This window comes from Papilio polytes, unplaced genomic scaffold (assembly GCF_000836215.1).
Source record: "Papilio polytes unplaced genomic scaffold, Ppol_1.0 DF824158.1, whole genome shotgun sequence".
Taxonomy (NCBI): Eukaryota; Metazoa; Arthropoda; class Insecta; order Lepidoptera; family Papilionidae; genus Papilio; species Papilio polytes.
The window spans coordinates 609292-631924 of record NW_013525046.1 but is presented as its reverse complement, the minus strand read 5'-3'; the positions used below and the strand labels follow the sequence as shown (position 1 = coordinate 631924).

At 35.4% G+C, this 22633-nt stretch overlaps 9 protein-coding genes across 9 annotated transcripts; 4 read left to right on the top strand and 5 right to left on the bottom strand.

Moving 5' to 3' along the window:
• Position 1: 1 nt before the first annotated feature.
• On the bottom strand, positions 2-2166 carry LOC106111473 (importin-13; the record flags this gene model as incomplete). The annotated part of the gene is made up of 4 exons (XM_013293592.1): positions 1902-2166; positions 893-1783; positions 289-468; positions 2-217 (listed from the first exon to the last, which is right to left on the bottom strand). Coding segments are annotated over exons 1-4 (1401 nt in total), but the record flags the coding sequence as incomplete, so codon positions are not given.
• Positions 2167-2308: 142 nt separating this feature from the next.
• On the top strand, positions 2309-3862 carry LOC106111547 (peroxiredoxin-5, mitochondrial). The gene is made up of 3 exons (XM_013293670.1): positions 2309-2478; positions 2544-2810; positions 3176-3862. The coding sequence occupies exons 1-3, from the start codon at positions 2377-2379 to the stop codon at positions 3371-3373; spliced, it is 567 nt and encodes a 188-aa protein (XP_013149124.1). The 5' UTR covers positions 2309-2376; the 3' UTR covers positions 3374-3862.
• Positions 3863-4892: 1030 nt separating this feature from the next.
• Positions 4893-9028, bottom strand: LOC106111535 (chromatin assembly factor 1 subunit B). The gene is made up of 8 exons (XM_013293654.1): positions 8754-9028; positions 8453-8683; positions 8144-8349; positions 7401-7670; positions 6425-6631; positions 5811-5941; positions 5243-5688; positions 4893-5054 (listed from the first exon to the last, which is right to left on the bottom strand). The coding sequence occupies exons 1-8, from the start codon at positions 8880-8882 to the stop codon at positions 4944-4946; spliced, it is 1731 nt and encodes a 576-aa protein (XP_013149108.1). The 5' UTR covers positions 8883-9028; the 3' UTR covers positions 4893-4943.
• Positions 9029-9246: 218 nt separating this feature from the next.
• LOC106111550 (60S ribosomal protein L44) lies at positions 9247-10307 on the top strand. Its single transcript, XM_013293675.1, has 3 exons — positions 9247-9354; positions 9500-9673; positions 10141-10307. The coding sequence occupies exons 1-3, from the start codon at positions 9352-9354 to the stop codon at positions 10276-10278; spliced, it is 315 nt and encodes a 104-aa protein (XP_013149129.1). The 5' UTR covers positions 9247-9351; the 3' UTR covers positions 10279-10307.
• Positions 10308-11181: 874 nt separating this feature from the next.
• Positions 11182-11987, bottom strand: LOC106111548 (WASH complex subunit CCDC53). The gene is made up of 3 exons (XM_013293671.1): positions 11835-11987; positions 11598-11762; positions 11182-11487 (listed from the first exon to the last, which is right to left on the bottom strand). Exons 1-3 carry the CDS (start codon positions 11883-11885, stop codon positions 11206-11208), a joined length of 498 nt encoding a protein of 165 aa, XP_013149125.1. The 5' UTR covers positions 11886-11987; the 3' UTR covers positions 11182-11205.
• A 311-nt stretch (positions 11988-12298) lies between these two features.
• LOC106111545 (pre-mRNA-splicing factor SPF27) lies at positions 12299-13999 on the top strand. Its single transcript, XM_013293667.1, has 5 exons — positions 12299-12501; positions 12712-12875; positions 13060-13272; positions 13470-13623; positions 13843-13999. Exons 1-5 carry the CDS (start codon positions 12427-12429, stop codon positions 13972-13974), a joined length of 738 nt encoding a protein of 245 aa, XP_013149121.1. The 5' UTR covers positions 12299-12426; the 3' UTR covers positions 13975-13999.
• A 199-nt stretch (positions 14000-14198) lies between these two features.
• Positions 14199-16241, top strand: LOC106111540 (ubiquitin thioesterase otubain-like). The gene is made up of 5 exons (XM_013293662.1): positions 14199-14327; positions 14421-14720; positions 14972-15193; positions 15626-15736; positions 16107-16241. The coding sequence occupies exons 1-5, from the start codon at positions 14220-14222 to the stop codon at positions 16191-16193; spliced, it is 828 nt and encodes a 275-aa protein (XP_013149116.1). The 5' UTR covers positions 14199-14219; the 3' UTR covers positions 16194-16241.
• Positions 16242-16675: 434 nt separating this feature from the next.
• LOC106111533 (dentin sialophosphoprotein) lies at positions 16676-20368 on the bottom strand. Its single transcript, XM_013293652.1, has 2 exons — positions 20054-20368; positions 16676-19300 (listed from the first exon to the last, which is right to left on the bottom strand). The coding sequence occupies exons 1-2, from the start codon at positions 20216-20218 to the stop codon at positions 17036-17038; spliced, it is 2430 nt and encodes an 809-aa protein (XP_013149106.1). The 5' UTR covers positions 20219-20368; the 3' UTR covers positions 16676-17035.
• A 941-nt stretch (positions 20369-21309) lies between these two features.
• Positions 21310-22344, bottom strand: LOC106111541 (radial spoke head protein 9 homolog). Its single transcript, XM_013293663.1, has one exon. The coding sequence runs from the start codon at positions 22239-22241 to the stop codon at positions 21426-21428; it is 816 nt and encodes a 271-aa protein (XP_013149117.1). The 5' UTR covers positions 22242-22344; the 3' UTR covers positions 21310-21425.
• Positions 22345-22633: the final 289 nt, after the last annotated feature.

Below are 22633 nucleotides of genomic sequence, written 5' to 3'. Positions count from 1 at the left end.
CCGGCATCGACAGAATGGCCTCAACCACCTTGGGCACATACTCCTCCTCGTCCGGGAGGATGTTCTTGGCGACGGCCTGCATGATGAAGAGCGCCGCCTCCGTGTGCTCCCAGGAGCAATCCGCCTGCAGCGCCGCGAACATCTGCCGAAACACCGCGCTCGACCCCACCATGAACACCACATCCTTGATCAGCTCCATCACCTTCATCCGGAACTCCTGCAACGACACCCCATAACATCCTACATCACATAACATACAACTTAATTACTTTACACTTTAACACTTACATAGAACTCGTCACCCTCATCTGGCAGTTTGGTGTTGTCAGGCTCGAGCTGGCAGTGACGGGCCAGGGCTTCAATAAGCCTCTCAATGTGCGGCTTGAAGGCATCAGTTAGGGGCTGCTGATCTCTCTGATATACTTCCTCTGACAGTCGGTACCACAAGTTGAAGGTTATTTCCGCTACCTATAAAGAGATATAATGAAGTAAAAACCTTAGTACTGGTGTAAAGTATGAATAGTTATTTTTTAAATGTTTGTAATTTGGTAAGTTCAATGTCTATTGTCAAAGTAACTATACTTTGACAATTGAATTTAACTTAAATATTGAATTTAACTATACAAATATTGAGTGTTTACGCTTTAAAATACTAATTTTAAAGCGTAAACACTCAATATTTGTATAGTTAAATTCAATAGAAATTTGAAATGATAACAAACCTATCTAAACAATTTTAAATATACAATTTCTCATTTCTATTGAATTTAATCATGAAGACATTGTTTTGTTTTTTAATAAAAGTATGTTCACAATTCCATAATATTGACCAAGTACTAAGCTAAGTAGCAGTACTTTAAAAACCTAAAATAATATAACTACGATTACTGACCTCATAATCATGATGTCCAACACAAACAAGTGCTAATTCTAGTGACCTCATAGCAAAATGAACTCGTCCACTCGCTGTGCAGAATACTATCTTCTCTAAAAATGTTTCCGCTAGCTCTGTGAACACTTTAGCATAATTTACAGCCTTCTCTTCTTCTTCATGGGCCACTGCCAAGTGATAGCTTTCCTCTAACGATGCTATATTGTCAAATAACAACCTTTCTATGTCCTCATTATTATTGTTTTCTTCTAAACAATGCAATAAAGCACAAATGCAGTCGGAAGCCGCATCATGCAGCAAATTTATTGAATTGTAATCTCTGAGTACCTGCAAACAAAAGCCTATCACCGCATTCTGGGGTATCTCCTCTATATGCACAGCCCGCACCTGGATCCATGATGTCATACATTTAACTATTTTCAATGATATCTGTGAATTCTGAGAGTTTGCTATGCTTTCCTTTAAAAATAAACAAACTAAATTAGAGGTAGCTCTTAGCTCATTTTTTATCTCTTCTCTCCGATTTTCACCTAATTTCAAATTCGGCGAGTCGATTTCTTGAGGCAACACAGTCAATATTTCTAGCAATGCAAATTCATTTTTTGTTGAAAACAGTTTTATGAGGTCACTAACACAATTTTGCCAATTCTGCATTTGTAGAGCCAAGTCTGCCAGAGCCAGCGAGAGTTGTGTGAGTATAGCGTTACTTGTACCAGATGCTGCATTTTCCAGGTGGGCGATTAAAGAATCTCGAAGGGACACCAGACTCTCAGAGGGCAGTTCTGAGAGGTTATGTTGTACTTTTGATCTCATGGTCTGTGCGGCAAAGTAGTAGGATTGTTCATCTTTTTTCTCTTGTAATAGTTGATCCGATATCTTCCAAGAGTGTATCTACAAAAAACAATCACATTACATTACTTTACTTCAAAAAAATATTAAGATTTTTAAGTAAATGTTGAGTAGAAAGGACAAACGGAAGAAAAGATGTAAATCAGATTAATTTACTTACAGATTTCTGGACGTCTCCGAGCCAAAGCGATGCCTTTTCCTTTTCATTTGCATTGGGGTTATCGTATAAAGCACTGATGGCCTGGTAAACAGTGTCCATTGACGGAGCCTCCATCGTAATCTATTTATAAGTCGAGAGATAATCTCAACAATTTTCTCACAAAACGTGTAAATTACTTATTTTCATATTAACACTTCGTATAAAACGAAAGGAATAATAATTGACAATAACCAAACAAGCAACGTCAAATCTTGGTCAAATCGTCAAAAGTCAAACGGATTACCTACAGACTATAAAAGCACCATAATGTTTGCAAACACCAACAAACGCCATAGAGAAGTTGAAATAAGTTATCTGTTTCGCCCATATGTCAATATCATGACAACTGACTTGTCATTATTGTCAAATCAATTGATTACTGTTTGTCAAAGTGTAGGTGGGTAATAAAAAATACATAACCACCGGTCAAGTACAAATGTTTCGCACGGCCACTTCGATTGCCCGCGGCGTTTCAGCATTCGTGAAGCAAACCTCTTGCGCGTTACACACAACTACAGCAACTATGGCTCCTGTAAAGGTAAGACCTGACCACATATTATAATTACATAATAATGCCTGGCTTAATTGACATTTACATTGCAGGTTGGGGATAAGTTGCCGTCTGTGGATCTATTTGAAGATTCGCCGGCAAACAAAGTGAATATTTGCGAGTTGACCGCTGGCAAGAAGGTGGTTCTGTTTGCGGTACCGGGAGCGTTCACGCCTGGCTGCTCAAAGACGCATTTGCCCGGCTACATTCAGAATGCCGACAAGATGAAGTCTGATGGTGTCGGGGAAATCGTTTGCGTCTCTGTTAACGACCCCTACGTAATGGCAGCTTGGGGTGCTCAGCATAACACCAAGGGAAAGGTATTTTGATGAAATTTTTGACAATTCAATTTGAATATGAATTAATTTCTGATTCTGATATATGGTACCAATAATACATTTATATTAGTGACATGCATAAAATAAATTGAACTTTATGCACAACAAAATAGAATATAAAATAACTTAAATTGGTATAAATAGTGCCTGACCTTCAACCTTACACTTGATAATGAGGTGACTGCCTTGAATAGCTTATACATGTTTTAAACAAAAATAAAAACTGATTATAAAAATGTAAATTTTACTGTTTGTAATCTCTAGATTATTGATTGCCATTTGTTGCAATATTATTTTAGAATTATATCAATTATATTACTTTGCAATATGTATTTCTAACTTGACAGATTCGCATGTTGGCTGACCCTAGTGGCAACTTCGTAAAGGCATTGGACCTCAGCACCAATCTACCACCGCTGGGTGGGCTTCGCTCCAAACGCTTCTCCATGGTGATTCAGGACAGCACAGTCCAGGAGTTGAATGTAGAGCCAGATGGCACTGGACTGTCCTGCTCCCTCGCTGACAAGCTTAAATATAAGGAGTAAATTGTATTCCCAGTTATTCATACTGTATAAGTTATTTTTTCATCAAATCATCTTGGTGACCTTTTTTATTGTTTAGGATCACTTGTAGTTTTATTGCGTATTCAATTGTATGTTAAATGCATATCCTGTTTGCTTTTGATTAACATTTTCTCATTAATATGTTAATTTAGCATTTTCCAATATCAACTTATTTGATACAAAGTGTCAAGTAATCATTACTTATGGTAAAAAGTTAAAACAAGTAGTTCAGGTAACTTAGTTATCTGTCTACATTTTTATGTTTAGTTTAAAATTAACTTGTTGATTTATATTAAAATGGGTTGGCAGGTTCCTTAAAATTTCTATTATGCATTTGTAGAGTTAATTGCTTCATATCAAAAGATATAATCTCATAAATTGTCTGAAAACACTTAGCTTTACTCTCCTTATAGACTGTTGAAGCACTCCTTGTGATAAAAGAAAAATAAATATTGGATTTAGACATAAAAATGAGTTTCATTATTATTATCAATTATAATCCTACAGTACAGTCAGCTGCACAAACATGTTTGCACTAGCTTTCGCCTGTGACTCCGTCCGCATGGCTTTGAAAAAAATACAAAAGTGAGCAGACTATTTTTTCCTCCAGAATGATCGTTCTATGCTAAATTTCATTGATATCAGTATCGTAGGTTACGAACTCAAACAAACATTCACCACAGATTTCGCACTTATAATATTAGTAAGATTTACTAAATTCAGAAACTCGTACATGTCTTCAAATTCATGTCTGCAAGTATTTATCTGTGTGTGATAGATATTTATTAATAAGGTGATATATTTTTAAAACCAATAGAACTTTACATGTTTGTGAAGTTTTATATGTATTTATGCATCTGACTGTACATCTCTTGTCTCATTGTCTATTATACAAAGGACCAAGTTATTTAAAGTGAACACCGATAAACGATTTAAATAGCGATACTATGTTTTCACTAATAAAAGCCTTTCGTATAGCAAATACAGCAGGAAAATATCAAAGTTTGTTAAAAAAAAAAAAAGTGTAAAAATATGTGTATCTGTGAAAATCTATTTTAAAAATGTTAGCAGCTATTATTTTCCTACGCTGATAGTTGCGGGCGCTAGTACTAAATTATTAACGCCATGTGCTGTTACTTCGTAATATCGATTAAACCTTGAACGCAACATTCACTACGATATATAGCTCAGTAGTTATGCTGTACTTTTAACTGACAATACGGAAAAGTGTAAAAAAAGTTAAAAGGTGCATTTTTCAAATATGACCTTTGTCTTATAAAGTAACTAGCTTTTTCCCGCGACTCCGTCTGAATGGAATTATAAATAAACAAAAGCAAGTAGCTGTGTTCTTCCAGACTGTCCTCTACATCTATGTCAATTTCACAGATTCGTTTAGGCTACAAACTCTTAACAAACATCCATCCATCCATCTAAACTTTCACATTTATAATATTAGTAAGTAAGATAAGTTTTGTATAATTCTCTCAAAATAAAACACACATTGATATTATAATAATCTTTATAGTCAATATTAGTATGTATATTACAATAATTAACAAGTCTTCTTATTTTTGGGGCTGGACAGTGTTACGAAGTTGACTCTGCGCGGCGCTTTAGGGCTGGGGACAGCTTTCAGCGCCACTGGCTCTTTTATATCTGTCACCTGAGGAAAAATATAAAAAATGATATTATACTAGCTTTTGCCCGCGACTTTGGCCATGCGGATAAAAAAAACTTAATAAGCTGTGTGTTCTGGTCGTGATATGGATTTTAGGTCAATATTATAAAAAAAAGATTTTTTTTTCTATTATAATTTTTTTTTATTAAAAAATACAGAAACAAAAATGTTACCTTTGCCTGTTTTAGGAAATTGCTTTCACTTATTTTATTCGAAGTTGGTGTATCACATTTTGGTGAGATTTTTTTCTGTTCAATTTCTGGTGATTTTTTATCCATCTGTGTGTCTTCGTACACTAATTTCATATCTTCAGAATCTTCTATGATCATTACTTCTTCGTCTTTATCTATTTCCATTGGTTCTTCAGTTTTTGGTCTGATAATTTCATTATTGGAACTATCAGACCACGAAGACATTGCAGTTTCCACAAGTAAATCCACTTTGACTGGTGTTTTTTGCTGTATTTTGTCTATTTTCTGCTTTTTAGGAGATTCATCGGGCGCTTTGAATTTAATAAAGGAATCTATTTTTGGTATATTAGATGTTTTCGTTGGTTTTATATTGTCTTCTTGTTTATTTTCCTTGTTAGTTGGTTTCGTTGTATCTTTTTCGATTGAATCTATAATAAAATTATGAATATAAAAAAAAATCGTAAAAAACACTCATTTGTTATTTTTTTACAATTTTGAATGAAAATGACAGATGTGTTACAGTCCTGTACAGTATTTGGCTATGTAATACCTGATAGTATTTCGTCTTCAGGCAGAGGCTCCCCGAGCTCCCCCTCAGCGAAGGTGATGATGGAACAGAAGCCGTCAGTGCTGGAGGCGACCAGCACGCGCCCGTCAGACGACCACGTCAAGTCTGTTAGTCTGGAATATATATATAAAAAATTGAGATCCTAATATTGTAAAGGTTTAATTTCATTAAAACTATAAATGCGAAAGCTTTAAATCTCGATGAAATTTGGCATAGACGTCTACATGTAGCCTATGTCTTCTTCCAGACTATCCTTTAGGATCCTCTAGGTTAGTCTGGAAGAACTCATGGGCTACACGCTTTTGTTTTCTTATTTTCACACGGGCAGAGTCACGAGCGAAAGCTAGTAAAGCTAAATTTACCTTTATTAATGTTATCGTATATTAATAATTATGTATTTCATCTATACTAAGATTATAAAGGGGAAAGATTTGTATTTTTGTATGTATTCGATCCACGTAAAAACTACTGGGCCGATTTTAAAAATACTTTGACCATTAGAAAGGTAATTTATCTGTGAGTGACATAGGCTATATTTATTATAATTTTTGGACGAAGTCGCGGGCAACAGCCAGTAAAATGAAGTGAATATCAACCTGGTATAGTGTATGTTGGAGATAAGTGCGATGGGCGTCCTCTGCTGCGTGTCGTAGAGCAGCAGCGAGCGCTTGGTGGCGACGGCGAGCACGAGGCGCGAGCGCGTGCGCAGCGCGGCGGGCGGGCCGGCGCCGCGCGCCCCGTACCGCAGCGGCGACCAGCGCACCGCCAGCGCGGGCTCGCCGCACGGCACCACGCACGCCGGCCTGCACAGTATTATAAAGTGCCACCTGAATCCGCCAAAATGTCGAAGCGACCGCTGCCCGAAGACATTCGCGATAGCGGATGCGTTGCCTACCCTTAATCGACGGAGGAGACGCACATAAAGAGGTTATTTCCTCTTCCTATGCGTCTCCACCGTCAAATCCACGTTCCCTTTCCATCTTATTACAATAAAAAGGATGGGAAGGAAAAGGGACTAAAGTTAGGTCTCCAACACACTCATAAAACGAAACGCAGGATTGTTCCTATCTCACTCCTATCTTCTGTGTGGTTGTGACGTTACACCGTGCGAGCCTACCTATTCATACCAAGATGTTAAAGCGAGCTCTACCACTGTTAAAGTTGATTCGATCATGTCCACAGTAGGATTTTATACAACTTGAATATAACATATAGGATAAATAAATGTTTACAAAACTATGTCAACTGCTCAGTTAAGCACACATTAGAACTCTTGAACTGTTCCTAATTGATATCAAGTCATGTTAGCATAAATATGTCCCCACACTGATGTAACTTTAGCTAAAATGTATTTAAAACATCGTCTAAATTTGATAATAATAAGGCCCTAATAGCCGGTTTCCCAGTTGTGTTTAACCATTTGTGTTTCTGTTTCGATAAATTCACGAAATGCCACGAAATTCTTAACTTAAGTTTTACCATTTTGCAACTTAAGTCAACCTAACACTAATGAATAGTTAGGTATTGACATAAGTGGTAACTTCAGAAACTCAGCATTAAGTGACAACTTACACTTTTAAGGAGTATCTTGTGTAAATATAAACAGCATTGATTGGTTTGACATCCATCTTGGCTTGCTCCGGCTCGATGCGGCCGGCGGGCACCGCTATCAGCAGGCCATCGGGACTGAACTCCAGCCTTCGGTAATATGTTTGTAGCGTATCATCGTGGTACAGACGGACTTTGGTGTCATACAGCGCATGGTCTTTCGGAAAGGGCAGGACCGCTTTGCTACTTTTAGATACGACTTTCTTAGTTGCTACATCAAATATGCGAAAAGTCCTGAAAAAAATTATTATTAACTGGATTTGTGAATGCAATTTTATCTGTATGGAATCATACTAATATTATAAATGCGAAAGTTTAGATGGATGTTAGAGTTTGTAGCCTAAACTGCTGGATGGATTTTGATGAAATGGTATAGGTGTAGAGGATAATCTGAAAAAACACATAGGCTACTCACTTTTTTTTTATTCCACGTGGACGGAGTCACGGGCGAAAGCTAGTTATAAATAAAGTTAGTAAGTAGCATATGTTTATGTTGAGATTATAAACTACATCTGTGTAAAACTTAATTAATATCTGTTAAGCTGAATTTGAGATATGTAATAACACACATTCATGTGTCCATACTTTCGTATTTATAACATTAGTATGATATATGATGTAGGAAGTATAACTAAAACAGCAAAATATTAAGTTATACAAAAAAATCTCATTTGACTATTTCTATCAATTTTATACATGTTACTAACCTATCACTACTAGCTGAAGCAATAAACTGCCCTTTAGGGTCCCACGAGACTCCTTGCACAAAGCCCTGGTCAGTTGAAAGACAAGTGTATTTGCCTTTTGCAATATCCCACATGAGTAGTTTGTTATCCACTGAGCCGGAGGCGAGGTGCAATGAGTCAACACTCCAACTTAAGTCCAGAACATCCTCGACATGTCCTCGCAGTGTCTATATAACAGAAAGTATCAAAAGTCCTAAGCTAGAAGAGACATTTAGAGTAAAAAAAGATAGGAAACCAAGAGGCAACTTGAATTCAACATAATTAACTTACTTTATGAATAACCCAATTCTCCTTATATTGTTCTTCGCCGTCTTGTGATGAAGTCGCTGACTCTTCAGTTTTAGGCTTCCAAATAAATATAATCGATTCATCATCGCCTGATGCAAGTAATTTTCCATCTGGAGACCATCTCACGACATTTACTGATTTCTGGTGGCGTGTTAAGTCAGCTGCTACCTCTAACTTGATAGAACCGTTTTCTGTTATAGAGATATGCCATATCTAGAAAAAAATCAAATTAATGCAACAATTACATAAAAGCTATTTATTTATATTAAAAAATGAATATTACCAAAACATGAGTATCTGTGCCCCCAGAAGCTAGCCGCAATGGTTCGTTCTCGTCACATTTAGGTTGAATATCTACGCTTAGAACAGGATCTCGATTATGCCATGATATTTCAGGAATTGAAAACTTCATTTTGTATGATGATTAACTATAAAGTATAACAATATATGTTGTTACTGATTAAACTTATTTTACATCAAGAAATATACTATTCTATTTTAAATTATTGTAAAGTAAACAAATATATTTTTCTGTCAGACAAAGCATAGAAGTTTTGGCTTTTGGCGCGAAATTGATTTGACATTTGACTAATAATAATAGTACAGATAACTTACACAGAGACAAGTATTTTGGGAACTGAATTAAAGAAAATGTGAACGAATACTTCATTTTAAAACGTTGAAAAATCACGGTTGGAATTTAAACAGTGTAAAAATTGTCTGTCTGCTTAATTCTTGCAAATTCTTTCAGTAGAAACGAAATTGTGTTTGGTTATATAGAATTTTAATTTCAAGTGGCAACACTACAAGATCCTTCAATTCATAATTTTTATCTCGCTCGCTCTTTCACTGACGTTTGGTTGATATTGTAAAACGCCAAAATGGTTTGTGTTTCAGATTCTTACATTTATCCATAAAAATCTTTGTTTGTGTTCAACTAAAACAAAATAATCGTTAAAATTAAGTAATATGAGTTTTATGTTGAAAAAATGGTAGCCGTATTTTCATCCCCGGTCATTACTATTCCAGGTGAACGTACCAAAACAGCGCAGGACTTACTGCAAAAAATGCAAGTGCCACAAGGTACATAAAGTGACTCAGTACAAAAAGTCCAAAGAAAGGCATGCTGCGCAAGGTAGAAGGCGTTACGACCGTAAACAGCAGGGTTATGGTGGTCAGTCCAAACCCATCTTCAAGAAAAAGGTAAAAACATAACCTCAATTTTCTTATCTCTATTTACATGTTTTCTAAACGTGATTTATAGTGTGTTATCGTTAATTTTGGACTTTTCATTCATATTTTTTTTTTCATTTATATTTGCAAATATAAACAATAATGTTCATTTGAAGATTCAAGATAGTTGCACTAATAACAGTCCAAATTATGGCCTGACGGACAGTAGTAGATCTCTTACCGGTTTTTACCAATAATTATTCAGAGTTGTTGTTAAATATCCTATAGTAAGTAACGGAATTCAAGCTCACTCTGGTTGAATATCTTATTTTATTAGTAACAAATACATTTCAAAGCCTTTGGATATAAAGTAATATTGATTGAAATTTGATTTCAATAAACATTCGTAAATTATTTCCATTACTAAGAATTGAAGGAGTTACTAATAAATCTAAAAACAAACACACCACCATTCTTGAATTGGCAATTTTTTTTAGGCGAAAACCACAAAGAAAATCGTACTCCGTCTGGAATGTGCAGACTGCAAAGTGAGGTCTCAGGTAGCACTGAAGCGCTGCAAACATTTCGAGCTGGGTGGAGACAAGAAGAGGAAGGGACAGATGATCCAGTTCTAAGCTGGTTAATAAATAAGTCAAAAATCTAATTTGTACTTTATTTAATTAAATTTCCTCTTTTAGTTTATGTTACAATAAATTTAACTTAAATTCGAAATTTACGTTTTAAAGGAGCAGTTTTTATTCATTTTCAATGAATTCTTTACAAAGAAAAATTTTGATCACAACAATAAAATTATTTGCTTTTACAAGTATATTTTTATATATTGGACTACCAAAATACTTGTAAAATGTAATACATGATAGATTTACTTAGACTAGGTGTAAATATATATTGATGAAGAAGTCGTGGCGCTCATAGTGCCAAGGTACACGAGTTCCCATCTCTTGATGGAGTTTAAAAGGGCCGCGGATATGTGGGTGCTACAGTAGGAAGAACCTTGGTCACTGGCGTTTACTGCGCCCCTAGCAAAAGCCTCGAAGAGTTTGAGAATTTCCTTGACCAGGGCGAAATTCTCTTACTCTTGGCCAGATCACTCGACATCAACAAGAGGGTTTGCCATGCTATGTGCATCGATGACACGATGATGAACAAGGCTACCTACCACAGAAGAGATAAGACATTACGATAGTCGGACGGAGCTGGGAAAGCCGTTCAAACCTACTGTGAGGAGGTCATCAGACCAGTCGGGATGCAAACTGCAGCCGCCGCAGAGGAGGGGGTATAAAGGCGTTTGCCCGGACCTTGCCCCATCCATACTCGAGTGGCCAGTTAAGGGGAAGCTCGCCACTTAGATAGAGTAGAGGAGGAAGCACTGGTTTCCTCCGCAAGAGGTCTATAACAGTTTGTATCCTCCAGCCTATTGGGAGAGAGTCCACCGTAACCACCGCGCCTTTCCCTTCTTAGGGCGCGGTAGTATGCGTAAAGCATTTCCCTACGCAAAAAAAAGGTGTAGATATATATTATGTTATTTTTGAATATATTTCTTATTTTTTCAATAAACGTTCAAATTCATCTGGGTCTAGTCCTTCTATAGAGACCTTTAATTTAACAGCTTGTACTGGCACACCAACATGGACCAATTTTATAAATCGATCATACTCAGGTTTCGTCACAGCATCAGTGGTCTGAGAGACATCAGGCTTGTCATCAATTTCTTTGTCTTTTTCAACAGCTTCTGCTGTGTCTTCAGATTTTATTTCAGAATTATGAGATTCCATTGTTTCGTTAGTTTGAGATGTTTCATTGATTTCTGGTACTGATGAGAGCTGAAAAAATAGTCTATTACACATTTTAAAAATTATTAGTAATTAATTTTAAACATTATTCTATATATTCAATATAAAGTCGCTGGTAATTTATATATAACAAAATTTACCCGAGCTTCTAATAAAACCATTGCAGCTTCAACTTTCTCCAATTTCTGTTCAAACTGCATTAACTTCTTTTCACATGTTTTTGAAAAAGTGTTCAGAAATTGTACTGTAGTTATCACAAAATGGTTTAAGAATGCAAGTGTTCGTTTTTGCTGTAATGCTCCAATCTAAAATTTGTAAATTTGAATTGTTGTATTTCCAAATATTGATTAAACTTCTTCGATGTCTTAAAAACTTACTTTAGAAAGATCCAATTTTTCTATTTCCTGATTAGAAAGTATGTCTTGCATTTTGACTTAGTTCAGCTCAAGTTCTAATTGAATAAATAATACTATCTGTGCTCAATATATTAATTTGGTCTCAGAAATAAATATACAATTACATCGAGAAAAAATAATTTACATTTTCTTGTTCTAAGTTTTTTTTTTTTAAACTAGTTCAATGTGCGTGTCAAAATTACTTGGGAATATTCAGTCACTACTGTCAATGGGGTAAAATTATGAAAATATTTTCATATTATTATTCATTAGTTTTATTTGTTTCATGACTTTATTTTTGAGTTTCAGTATTAAAAGGAAGCGATTAGCATCTCTTTTTCCAAACGAAAACTTTAACAAAACGATAAATTACAAAAGTTGGTCAAGCTGATTGCCGTTGGCTGAATTTTAAAATAGTTTTGTCGAATTGAAGCCGTCATCTGTCGGTCAACTCAACTGTCACTTTCTTGCAGACAACAAAGTCATAACACAACACAATATTTGTTGTGCAAAAAAATATTATTTCAACGCCGTAGGCTAATGTATTTTATTTTCAAATAATTTAGGATAGAAAATGGCAGGGGAAGTGATCGTGGATGCTCTACCGTACATTGATCAAGGATACGATGACCCCGGAGTCAGAGAAGCGGTAAATATAGTGATTTTTTAACAGCCGTAAGCCGTTTTGGAAAATGGGATTATTATTTAATCATAAATGGACCGAATGCAAAAAGTTGAATACAAGTTATTTGTGTACTTTATTAAAAAATGTTATAACATGAATTTATAACCTTACTTCTACCTAACAAGTGCTTATCAATCTTCCAATGCATATAAAATTATTACATATTTTTTATAGGCGTTGGCTATGGTAGAGGAGGAATGTAGAAGGTACAGACCGACTAAGAATTATCTTGAAAACACTGGACCAGAACTGAGCACAGCATTTGAGACCCCTGCCTTGCAGCGGGAGATGGAAAGGGTGCAACAAAGATTGCCAATGGAGCCACTTTCTATGAAAAGGTAATCATTAAGGAATGTCTTGTTAGCTTTTAAAAAGCTTTGTATTGATACAATTCTTTTTAAACTTAACTTTATTGTGTTAGCTTTTTTTTCAACCATGTTTTGAAATTATACATCTTTGTTTTTTTAAAGACTAAAACTATATGTTACTACTGTAGCTAATTTAAATATTTACTGCATTTAGATATGAGTTGCCACCACCACCAGCTGGAAGGCTAGGTGAACCAACAGCCTGGTCGGAAGCAGTAGACAACTCCCATGCACAGCTGTCTCACCAGGCAACGAGAGTACTCAACTTGGAGCTGCAGTTACATTATGGGACTGAGGCATGGAGATCATATCTAAATGTTCTCCAAGCTCTGGTCTCTCGGTCACAGAATGAGCACACACAATTAAGGTTTTTTGGGCAAATTGATCATATGTAGTTTATACATGGCATCAACAATTAATTTCCCAATGTTTTCTTTTTTGTTAAATCATCATCTTTCTCCTTATCCTACTCCTGTAGGATAAGCGCAACAGGTTTTTGTTTACCACATAACTCTATCATACATTTTCTATTATATTAAATGATTTGAAAAAAAATTGACATAGGAAGCAAATAGCGACAGTAAACTGGGAGCGCAAGCGGTCGCAAACGGCGAGTGGGGCGCGGCTGCGTGCGCTGCGCCGTCGCTGGGCGCAGCTCGTCTCGGACAACTACCGCCTCGAGCGTGCCATCATGCACCTGGAGATACAATTGGAAAAGGTCAGTTGCAACATGTTTTGGAGTTAATTTATAGGACTGGGATGACAATAGGTTTTTACTTTTTAAGACCCTGTAACTAATTATGCGTATTATTATGGGTAAGCAGAGATAAAATCTGAAGTAATCGTGACCATACCTTAGATGTAAAAAGTAGCTTAAAAAGCAATAAAACATGTCTTACAAGCATGTTATTCTAAATGTTTTTAATTATTTCATTAGGCTAAAGGACAAACGGCCGCTGAGGATGGTGAAGGTGCAGACATGGAAGCTGTCAAATTGCTGCCAGACAAACTTAACTCTGAAACCGAGAAAGAAGTGCAAAAGAAAATAGAAGATATGTTTGCTGATTAGTAAATAAAATAATGTAGCAATTTTATTTTTTGTTTTTTTTTTTTTATACTGTAATCGACATCATTACACTTTGATTATCCCCTTTTTGTAGGTCATTTCGGTACAATTTATCATTACGATTTCCCTAAACATGGTAAAACCATTATTTGTTAGCTTGATTCTCATTTTTCTGAACGTAATTCTTGTTGTTTTGAACGATTGTCAATTGTTGTCATGTGTCAAAAATATTTTTATTAAATTTGAAAATGGCGGACGATGCATCGAGCAGTAGCGGTTGCACCGGCAAGTTAGTTGATAATTCAATAAATCAAGATGAGCTGATAATGAAACAACAACGGGAAATAGAGAAGGAGGTAGGTTGTTCATTTTTATGTGCTTATCTATATTTTAGACTTTAACTTATCTCCAGAATAAACAATAACAACATCGTGTTTATTTGTTTTTAGATCTCTGAGTCGATACCTCTTGTTGGCGATCTAGAAGTTTTGTCGTCACTAGAAAAAGAATACACTGAGGATCCTATATATCTTTTAAAAGTCAAAGATCTCTCTTCGAAATACAAATACATTAGAAGAACACGTCCTGACGGCAACTGCTTCTTTCGGGCGTTCTCGTACGCTTATTTAGAACATCTTCTGACTGATAAAGCAGAGTACGATAAGTTTTATGATATAGCAAAAAATTCAAAAGATACATTGGTTGCGTTAGGATTTCCACAATTTACAGTTGAAGACTTTTATGAGACGGTATGTAATTTAAAGGTTATGTTTTGAAGTTTCTTGCTGACTCAACCAATATTTTTTTAAATAAAAGTCTACAAGAATATAATACTTAAGTGCTTATTGTATTATTTCATTTACATTTTACTCAACTCTTAAATGTAGGATTTATTTTATTTTTATGGAGATAATTACCAAATAAATGCAGCAAATTATTGATTTACCCTTTAACAGTATGTAAACTACTAATTGTGACATTTGTATTTTTGTGTTTACAGTTCATTGAAGTTGTTCAAAGAGTAGGTGAACAAGCGGGGAGCAGTTCTGCAGGGCTGGATACAGTGCGTGAGGAACTCCATGACAAGTTCAACAAGCAGGGTTACTCTGACTACATTGTGGTGTACCTGCGTCTCGTCACCTCCGGCCAGCTGCAGATGCAGCACAACTTTTACCAGAACTTCATAGAAGGCTCCAGAACTGTTACTGAATTCTGTAGACAGGTTTGATATTTAAATTGTAGGAAAGTAAGAATTTTAATAAATTTTAATAAGGAGGCCAAAGATAAGGTAGACAGAATTATTTACTGAGTATTTGTGAAGAATTATTTTATTACCAAACATTTTTAAAATTATAAATACATAAGTATGGCTTCAAATTTCAATTTGTCGCAAACAGCATTGGAAGCCATAAAAGTTGCTTTATTGAGGCCATAGTAAAGCTTGTGAAGAAAAAACAAGTATTTGTATGGCTACATTATAACAGAAATGGCTTTAAACATGTGTATCGTAAAATTAAAATTATATTTTTGACCTGATTTAGGATAATATAGTCTCTTTGTCTTATTACTAATCTTACTAATATAAATGCTAAAGTTGTTTTTTTAATTTGTGTGCAAATGCTAGTGTTATATATTTTTGTATGTTATGTTTCAGGAAGTTGAACCTATGTATAAAGAGTCTGACCACATTCACATAATAGCTCTCAGCAATGCTCTTAATGTGGGTGTGAGAGTCAAGTACATGGACCGCGGGGAGGGAAGCCAGGTAATAAAACATTTATTTTATAAAAACACTATTTTGTACATCATAGCTTAAATTGACTGATTAAAAAATATCTGGCAAAAAATAAAATTTCCTATTAGTTAAGATTTGTTCTCATTTGACGTATTTTACTGGCTAAGCAGAGACATTAAGATTAGCTGAATTTGGCAAGTTGGTGGGATTGTATAACACCAACCTTCCTAGAAAACGTGACGTTCAATTAGCGATATCACTGATTTTTTGCGTTGCTTGCTAATCGAAAGTAACTTTGTCTAAGGAGGCAGGACTACATTTCAATGCATTTAACCACTTTTTCAAAATGGGATATTTTATGTATAAGGTCGTGTGAATACAGCAGTAAATGTATGTGCAGGTGATAGCGCACGAGTTCCCCGAAGGCGCGAGGCCGCTGGTCCACCTGCTGTACCGGCCCGGACACTACGACATACTGTACGCCTGATCTCCACTCCGACACACATTGCTAACATAATAAATTTAATTACATTTATTTGATGTTTTAATGTACCTTATTAATTAGAAAACAGAGAAATGCTGTCGCTAGGCGGGATTCTAAGATAAAACATTTGTAATCTATTATCATATAATTCAGTTTGCTGTGCATTTGTTGAAATCCGAATTAGTTTAACCGGATATTTCACACCCTTCGCGTGCGACTCCGTCCGCGTGGAATTATTAAAAACAAAAGTAGCTTATGTGTTCTTTCAGACTGCGCTACATCTATGCCAATTTTTATAAGAGATCCTTCCAGCAGTATTGGCTATACTTTCAATATCCATCTATCCATCAAAATTAGGTGGAGTCCTGGTCGAGCACTGGTTTTTTGTTTAAAAACTTTCGCATTTATAATATTAGTAAGAAGTAGTTATCCAGTGTGTAGTCATGTCGATTATTTTTCAAATTTAAATAAAAATAATTGAAATATAAAACTATAGCGCAAAGATAAGCTTTATTCATAAAAATTGTTTACAAAATCTGGTAATATCTTAAAAGGGAATAAAAGTCATATTTTAAAACACGACAAAATTAAAACTATCATTTACTGTTCCAATCTCGAAAGTTACAACACATATTAATGCAATTTATAGTTTTCAATCACATATGTGGAAGAATTAATTGGGAACAACCTACTAAAATAATGTCTGCAACACTCAGTTTTTACGGAAAAGTTTGACTGTTCAGTTAAAACTGTCAGAACTGAGAATATTTAGCAGGCTTTAGAATATTTAAACAGTAATACTAAATTAAATCACAAAATAAATGAGAAAATCTTATCAATAAATTTTATCTGCAGAAATATACTCCATCAGGCTCCCGTTTTGGCTTCATACCCGCAAAGAATGCTTTTATATCCTCTTCTTTAACAACCTCCTTTTTAAGCATAAAACTCTTTAGGAAATCAGACAATTTCTCTCTCATTTTGTTATACTCTGTGACTGCATTTATTTGCTGAATGCGGTCAAGAGAGGACAAAGCCTGTAAACCTTTTTCATACTGAGAATTTCCATTACTCCTTTCTTTTCCTAGCATTTCATATGCAGCGACTGTGTCCTCACAATCTGTAAGAAATAGTACAGACAAATCTTTGTACATGGAAAGGCATTCATTACACGTACAGAGTTTCTGTCGGAAATTTGATGGCCAGAATGTTGCCCCTTTTAAGTGTCTTTTTCCCCTTGGCCTGATACAACTTTTACTCTCATCGGTTTTTATCCTTTTAGCACCATCATCTTTATCTTGTATTGATAATTTCCTTTTGTTTTCATTACTACATGCGACAGTTTCTTCAACATTCTCAGTATTAGCTTTTTTGTTAGTTTCATCTACTATAGAATTAGTTTCTTCATCTTTTGTACTGTCTTTTGCAATGCTCATTGAATCTTCATTAGTAAACAGCTTATCTTCAGTAATTACATCTTGTCGTGTGTCCGTTTCTTCTGTATTTATAGATTCTAACTTACTATTTTGTTCACTGCTTGTTTCAGAGTTGTCTTGACTTGTTTGTAATTCTGTTTTACTTGAATCAATTTCTTCATTCTTTTCGACATCCATTTCTGTGCTTTCTTTCGTATCCAGTGATGTTTCTAGAGGTGGTATATTTTCCGTAGCTAACACTGCTTCCGCGGTTGTATCTATGGCAGGTTCATTAGTTGTATCCATTGCTGGTTCGTTAGTTTTATTTATAGATGGATCATTGGTTGCATCTATGGCTGGTTTTTTAATCGTATCTATAGGTGCTTCATTGGCTGTATCCATAGCCGATTCATTGCTTGTATCCATAACAGGTCCATTAGTTGTGAGTACAGCTTGTTCATTTGCTGTATCCACAGCCGCTTCATTGGTTGAATCAGTCACTGGTTCCTTGTCACTTTCAATATTTGATTTTGTTATACCTTTTTCGATTCCACCTTCCTGTTGGTCATTAGGCCTGTCTGTGTCAGTAGGTTCTTTTAGTAGTTCTTCTTCCAGTTCCAGTTCATAGTCTCTAATATTTTTAGATTCCTTAACATCTGTGACAGGGATATCATTATCACTTTTAGCTTTGTCTGCAACAGTTACACCTGTGTCTTGAGTAGTAGGCTGTACACTTTCTTCTTTGTTAACGTTTTTTGCTCCATCTTCATTAGTTTCTTTAATTGGTGTTGAATTCTTATTATCTGGAAGATCACTTTTACAATCAGTTTCTTTCTGGTCAGGACTTAGTGTGGAATTTTCTATAATTTTTCCCTCTGTCTGATCTTCCTCAGTTTTGGCCTCTACGGTTTCAATAGTGGAATTTTCATTTCCTTCAACTTCTGTCGTTTTATTGGTATTAAAATCATTACTTGTGTCTTTACTTTCTACTTTTTCCAATATATTTGTGGAATTTTTCATTGCATCACTTTCAGAATTTATTTCAGTCTCATTTTTGTTTTCAGTATTAGGTGGAACTCCAGCACTTGTAGATTCACTTACATTTACGTCTGCCTCATCTTTCATTTCTATATCTTGTTCTTTAGTTTTTTCCAATGTACCCTCACTTTCTGGAATGCCATTTGACACAACAGCACCACTACTGTTGACAATGTCAATATCTACATTTTCAGCTGTAATGGCTAAACTGCTATAATCATGCAAAAAATTATTTTTCTCCATGCAATCTTTACAAATCATTTCAGCATATGCTTCATCGGGGACAACTGCATCTAAATGTGATGCATGCAGCCAATCTTCACAGATTACACATTGAATCATTTCATCTTCTGTTGTAGAATCTGGATCAGGATAAGGTCTATGGCAAGTGCAGTATAATCCACTGTAGTTCTGGTTGTATGTGTTGTCTTCGTTAAGGTCTGTTTTATTAGCATTGAATTGGCAAGGATGCGAGTTGAACTTGGCATTACCGCAGTCACAGCGGAAGTTCCTCTTAGTGTACAATTCAATTAACTCATGGTTTTCATGGCAGGTCAAACTGCAAGCCAGACAGACGCCGGCTCTCTTCAAAGGATCAATTTTAGCATCAGAACAGCATGTCATACATGCATAGATTGCTTGCCTTTTCACATAACCCTGGAAATTATAAAACTCTTAATTTATTTATATTCATTCATGTCTGTAGCAATGATTTTGTAATTTAAAGTGTGCAAGCATGCTAACATTCTTACTGTTAAGGAAAACATTCTGATGCAATCTACACATATCAGCAAAGGTATTTAAATATAATTTAAATTAAATATATGTGTGTGAAGACAACCCGCACAGAGCCAGTGTGGTTGACTATGGTCTAGTCATTGTAAACTTAGGCTCTGAGCCCTTCAGTGGGGATTCACAGTGAACTGATGATGATAATGATTCGTATATACCGAGATATAACCATTAAAAATTGTGTCAATATAGGTAATGTGTCAGAGTTTTGTACTTTTTTAAGTACAGGATAACATTGGCTATAAATTATTTTGTGTGAGTTTAAATTGGTATAATATGTTGGTACAACTATTTTTTGCAGTAAACTGATCCCAGTATTTTGCAATGTTTATTTATGTATTTATTTCTGTTATATATAAAAACGACTATATTTACATATTACGACATTATGTAGTTTATTGCAAATGTCTTTCTATTTTGCTTGTTTCGTATAACAATTATTTCCCCATGGTATTTAAGATGTGCTTACAAAAATGTTATTTTATAGCAATATAGTTTACTACGAATCTTCACCTCTAACGTTTTTTTCATAATAGAGATTATTAATATAAAAATAAACCAAACATATGAAACATTTTTACAAAAAACAGTGTGTGTTAGGTCAATTAAATATCTTACCTTATTGTAAGAACAATTTTTATCATCAGATGCACCGAGAACAGCATTAGCGTCCTCTTCAAAATCTTGTTCTTCTTGCAAAACATCCAACATTGTCACGACCTTGTCTCCGTCGTATTCAACCATTTCAGCGTCTTCAGATGTATTTGTTCCATTCGTTGCCATTTTACCCTTTGTAGGGTGCTTTACTAAATTTTATTCCAGGTTTCTTTTACCACTGATTACAAAAACTGTCGAAAGCCGGTTGCTAAAGGCGCCAACAATTTTTTCTTTGCATTTGCATTTGCTTCAGTGTTGCTAATGAAAATTTTTATCCAGTCGTGTACATCGGGTAAAAAAGCCGTGTTTATATGGGAAAAGATCATCGGTGGATGGGCTGTAGCACTAATAAAAAAAGGGAAAATTTTTCAACATTAGCTAAATATCGCTATTATAACGTTTTTTTTTTATCAGTGAATTCTGGCATAATCGCCACTCCTTATTTTATGAAATCCTAAAGCATTTATTTGAATTTAATTGTTCTCGGTACAAATCATTGTTAATCAATGACTTTTTTTTATCGATAAGTTATAGATCGATTAATTTTAGAGATTTTCTTGAAATAGAGTTTTTATTATTAGGTATTTTCTTTTTAAAGTTATTTTTCCAGTCTGGCTGGCTTTTATAAATAAAAAAATAAGATAAAAGCATTTACTATTATTATTATTATAGTCAAAATGTATTAATTGAAGAAAAAAGAATAGTGAATAATAGTATTAAGGTAGGATAAGACGAAAGATGGTGATTTATTAAAGAAAAACAATAAATAATTGTAGATTTCGTAAAGCAGCTACGGCCTTAGGGTTGCGGCTGTAGGCAAGTAGGTTTTGTATTTTGATGGCTCGAAAGTCGTAAAACACGGCAATTGCCGTAGCAATGGCAACACTAATTTGCACATCAATCAATCAACAATGGACGGTTCCAAAGACAAATAATAAAACGGAACTCAAAAAAAAATATAATAATGGTGCCGTTTAGATAATTTTTTTTTAGAGGTTTGTTATTTAGTAATTTCCGAAACTAAAAGAGCGCCTATCGGACACTACATTAAACTTATCGGACTATGTCACCAACATAAGCAATTGGGCGTAAAGAGTAAAACAGTCTGGGGAAGGCGAGGGGCCATCAGTAATATGGTCTTATAAAAAATAGTTTCTTTATCTATTTTACAGTTTTCGTATCCAATTATGAAGGCAATAATACTTTATTGATAGGTCGGTTAAGGCAAAACTTATTTACTCCACTGACGAAATAAACATGCACAATAAAATATGTCTGTTACTGTTACAAATTAAATAATCTCGACAGTATTCATTAATCTTATTTTTCTGGTTTAAAGAAGAAAAGGGACATCCAAATTCTTTTTGCCATCTCCAACGTACAAAAATCCGGCATCCGGGGTTTTAACTTTATGAAAGAACATCATACCAGGCCAATAGAGGCTTTTTAAATACGCTACGGTGCCCACGTTCTCCATTGATAAATTCCAGCACCCGCTCGGTATGTCCATGTCGATGGAGTCTAAAAAGTCCATACTCAAATTATAATCTGCTCGGGTTAAAATGTTTGTATTCCATTTGTGTTGAGCGGGTCTTATGTGCAAATAGGACTTCAGCTGCTTTGCCTCTGGACCCGTAAGCCCATAGAAGTTAGGACTGATGACAACGACGCCGTCGGGCCGCTTCACCAGCTGCCCTCTCGCGCACACTTCTGCCTCCTCACTGATGTTGCTGATAGTCGCGGCGAGTCTCTTCTCCTCTTTCATATTTTTGCAACGCTCGGGGTCACTTTGGTCGAGTGCTTCGTCTAAAACTTTGATCTTCAGAGATATGTCGCCACGAAACGGTGTGTTCGCGATCAAAGAAAGAAATTTATACTTCTTTCTCGCCTTCGGAAGCAGTCCCCAGAATTTGAAATCGGTCGTGTAAAAGTATTTTCGTTCGTTGATTGCGTCCCGATTTATCCCGACGGCTATGTAATAATCCCGGTCGACGCCGTATATTTGTCCCCAGTACTGCATGTGGGTGAAGTGGTTCTCCACCTGCAGCATGGTGAGGGAGGTCTGTAGCATTGAGATCAGCTCGTTGGTCAACATCACGCCGTTCACCTTTACGTACTCCCTGTACTCCCACAGCTTGTGAACGTTCATGATTCTCAAGTTGTATTATTCGAAAATAAATTAAATATTTCAAGGTGACATCTGTCACAATTTTTTTTAAATCTCTGTGGTTGTCGGCACAGGATGTCATAATCCTTCGTTGTAAGTCATCAAACAAGTATTCTATCCATCCATCATTTTGTAAAAAGTTTGAATTTTGAGTTGACTAAATACATTTTCCTCCAAGGTGTGTTTTGTATAGGTACTCGTAGATGTTGTCTCAGCTAGTGGGCAATCGGTTCGGCGTAACGCGAGCCATGTTCTCGTGTGGCAATTACTCCAAGTCAAATATTTGCGGGTCCTCCGGCGCTCGTAACTTGTAACACTATTCCAGGGTACTTCACGAATCGGATGGTAAAGTTTGATGCACACTATAAGATATT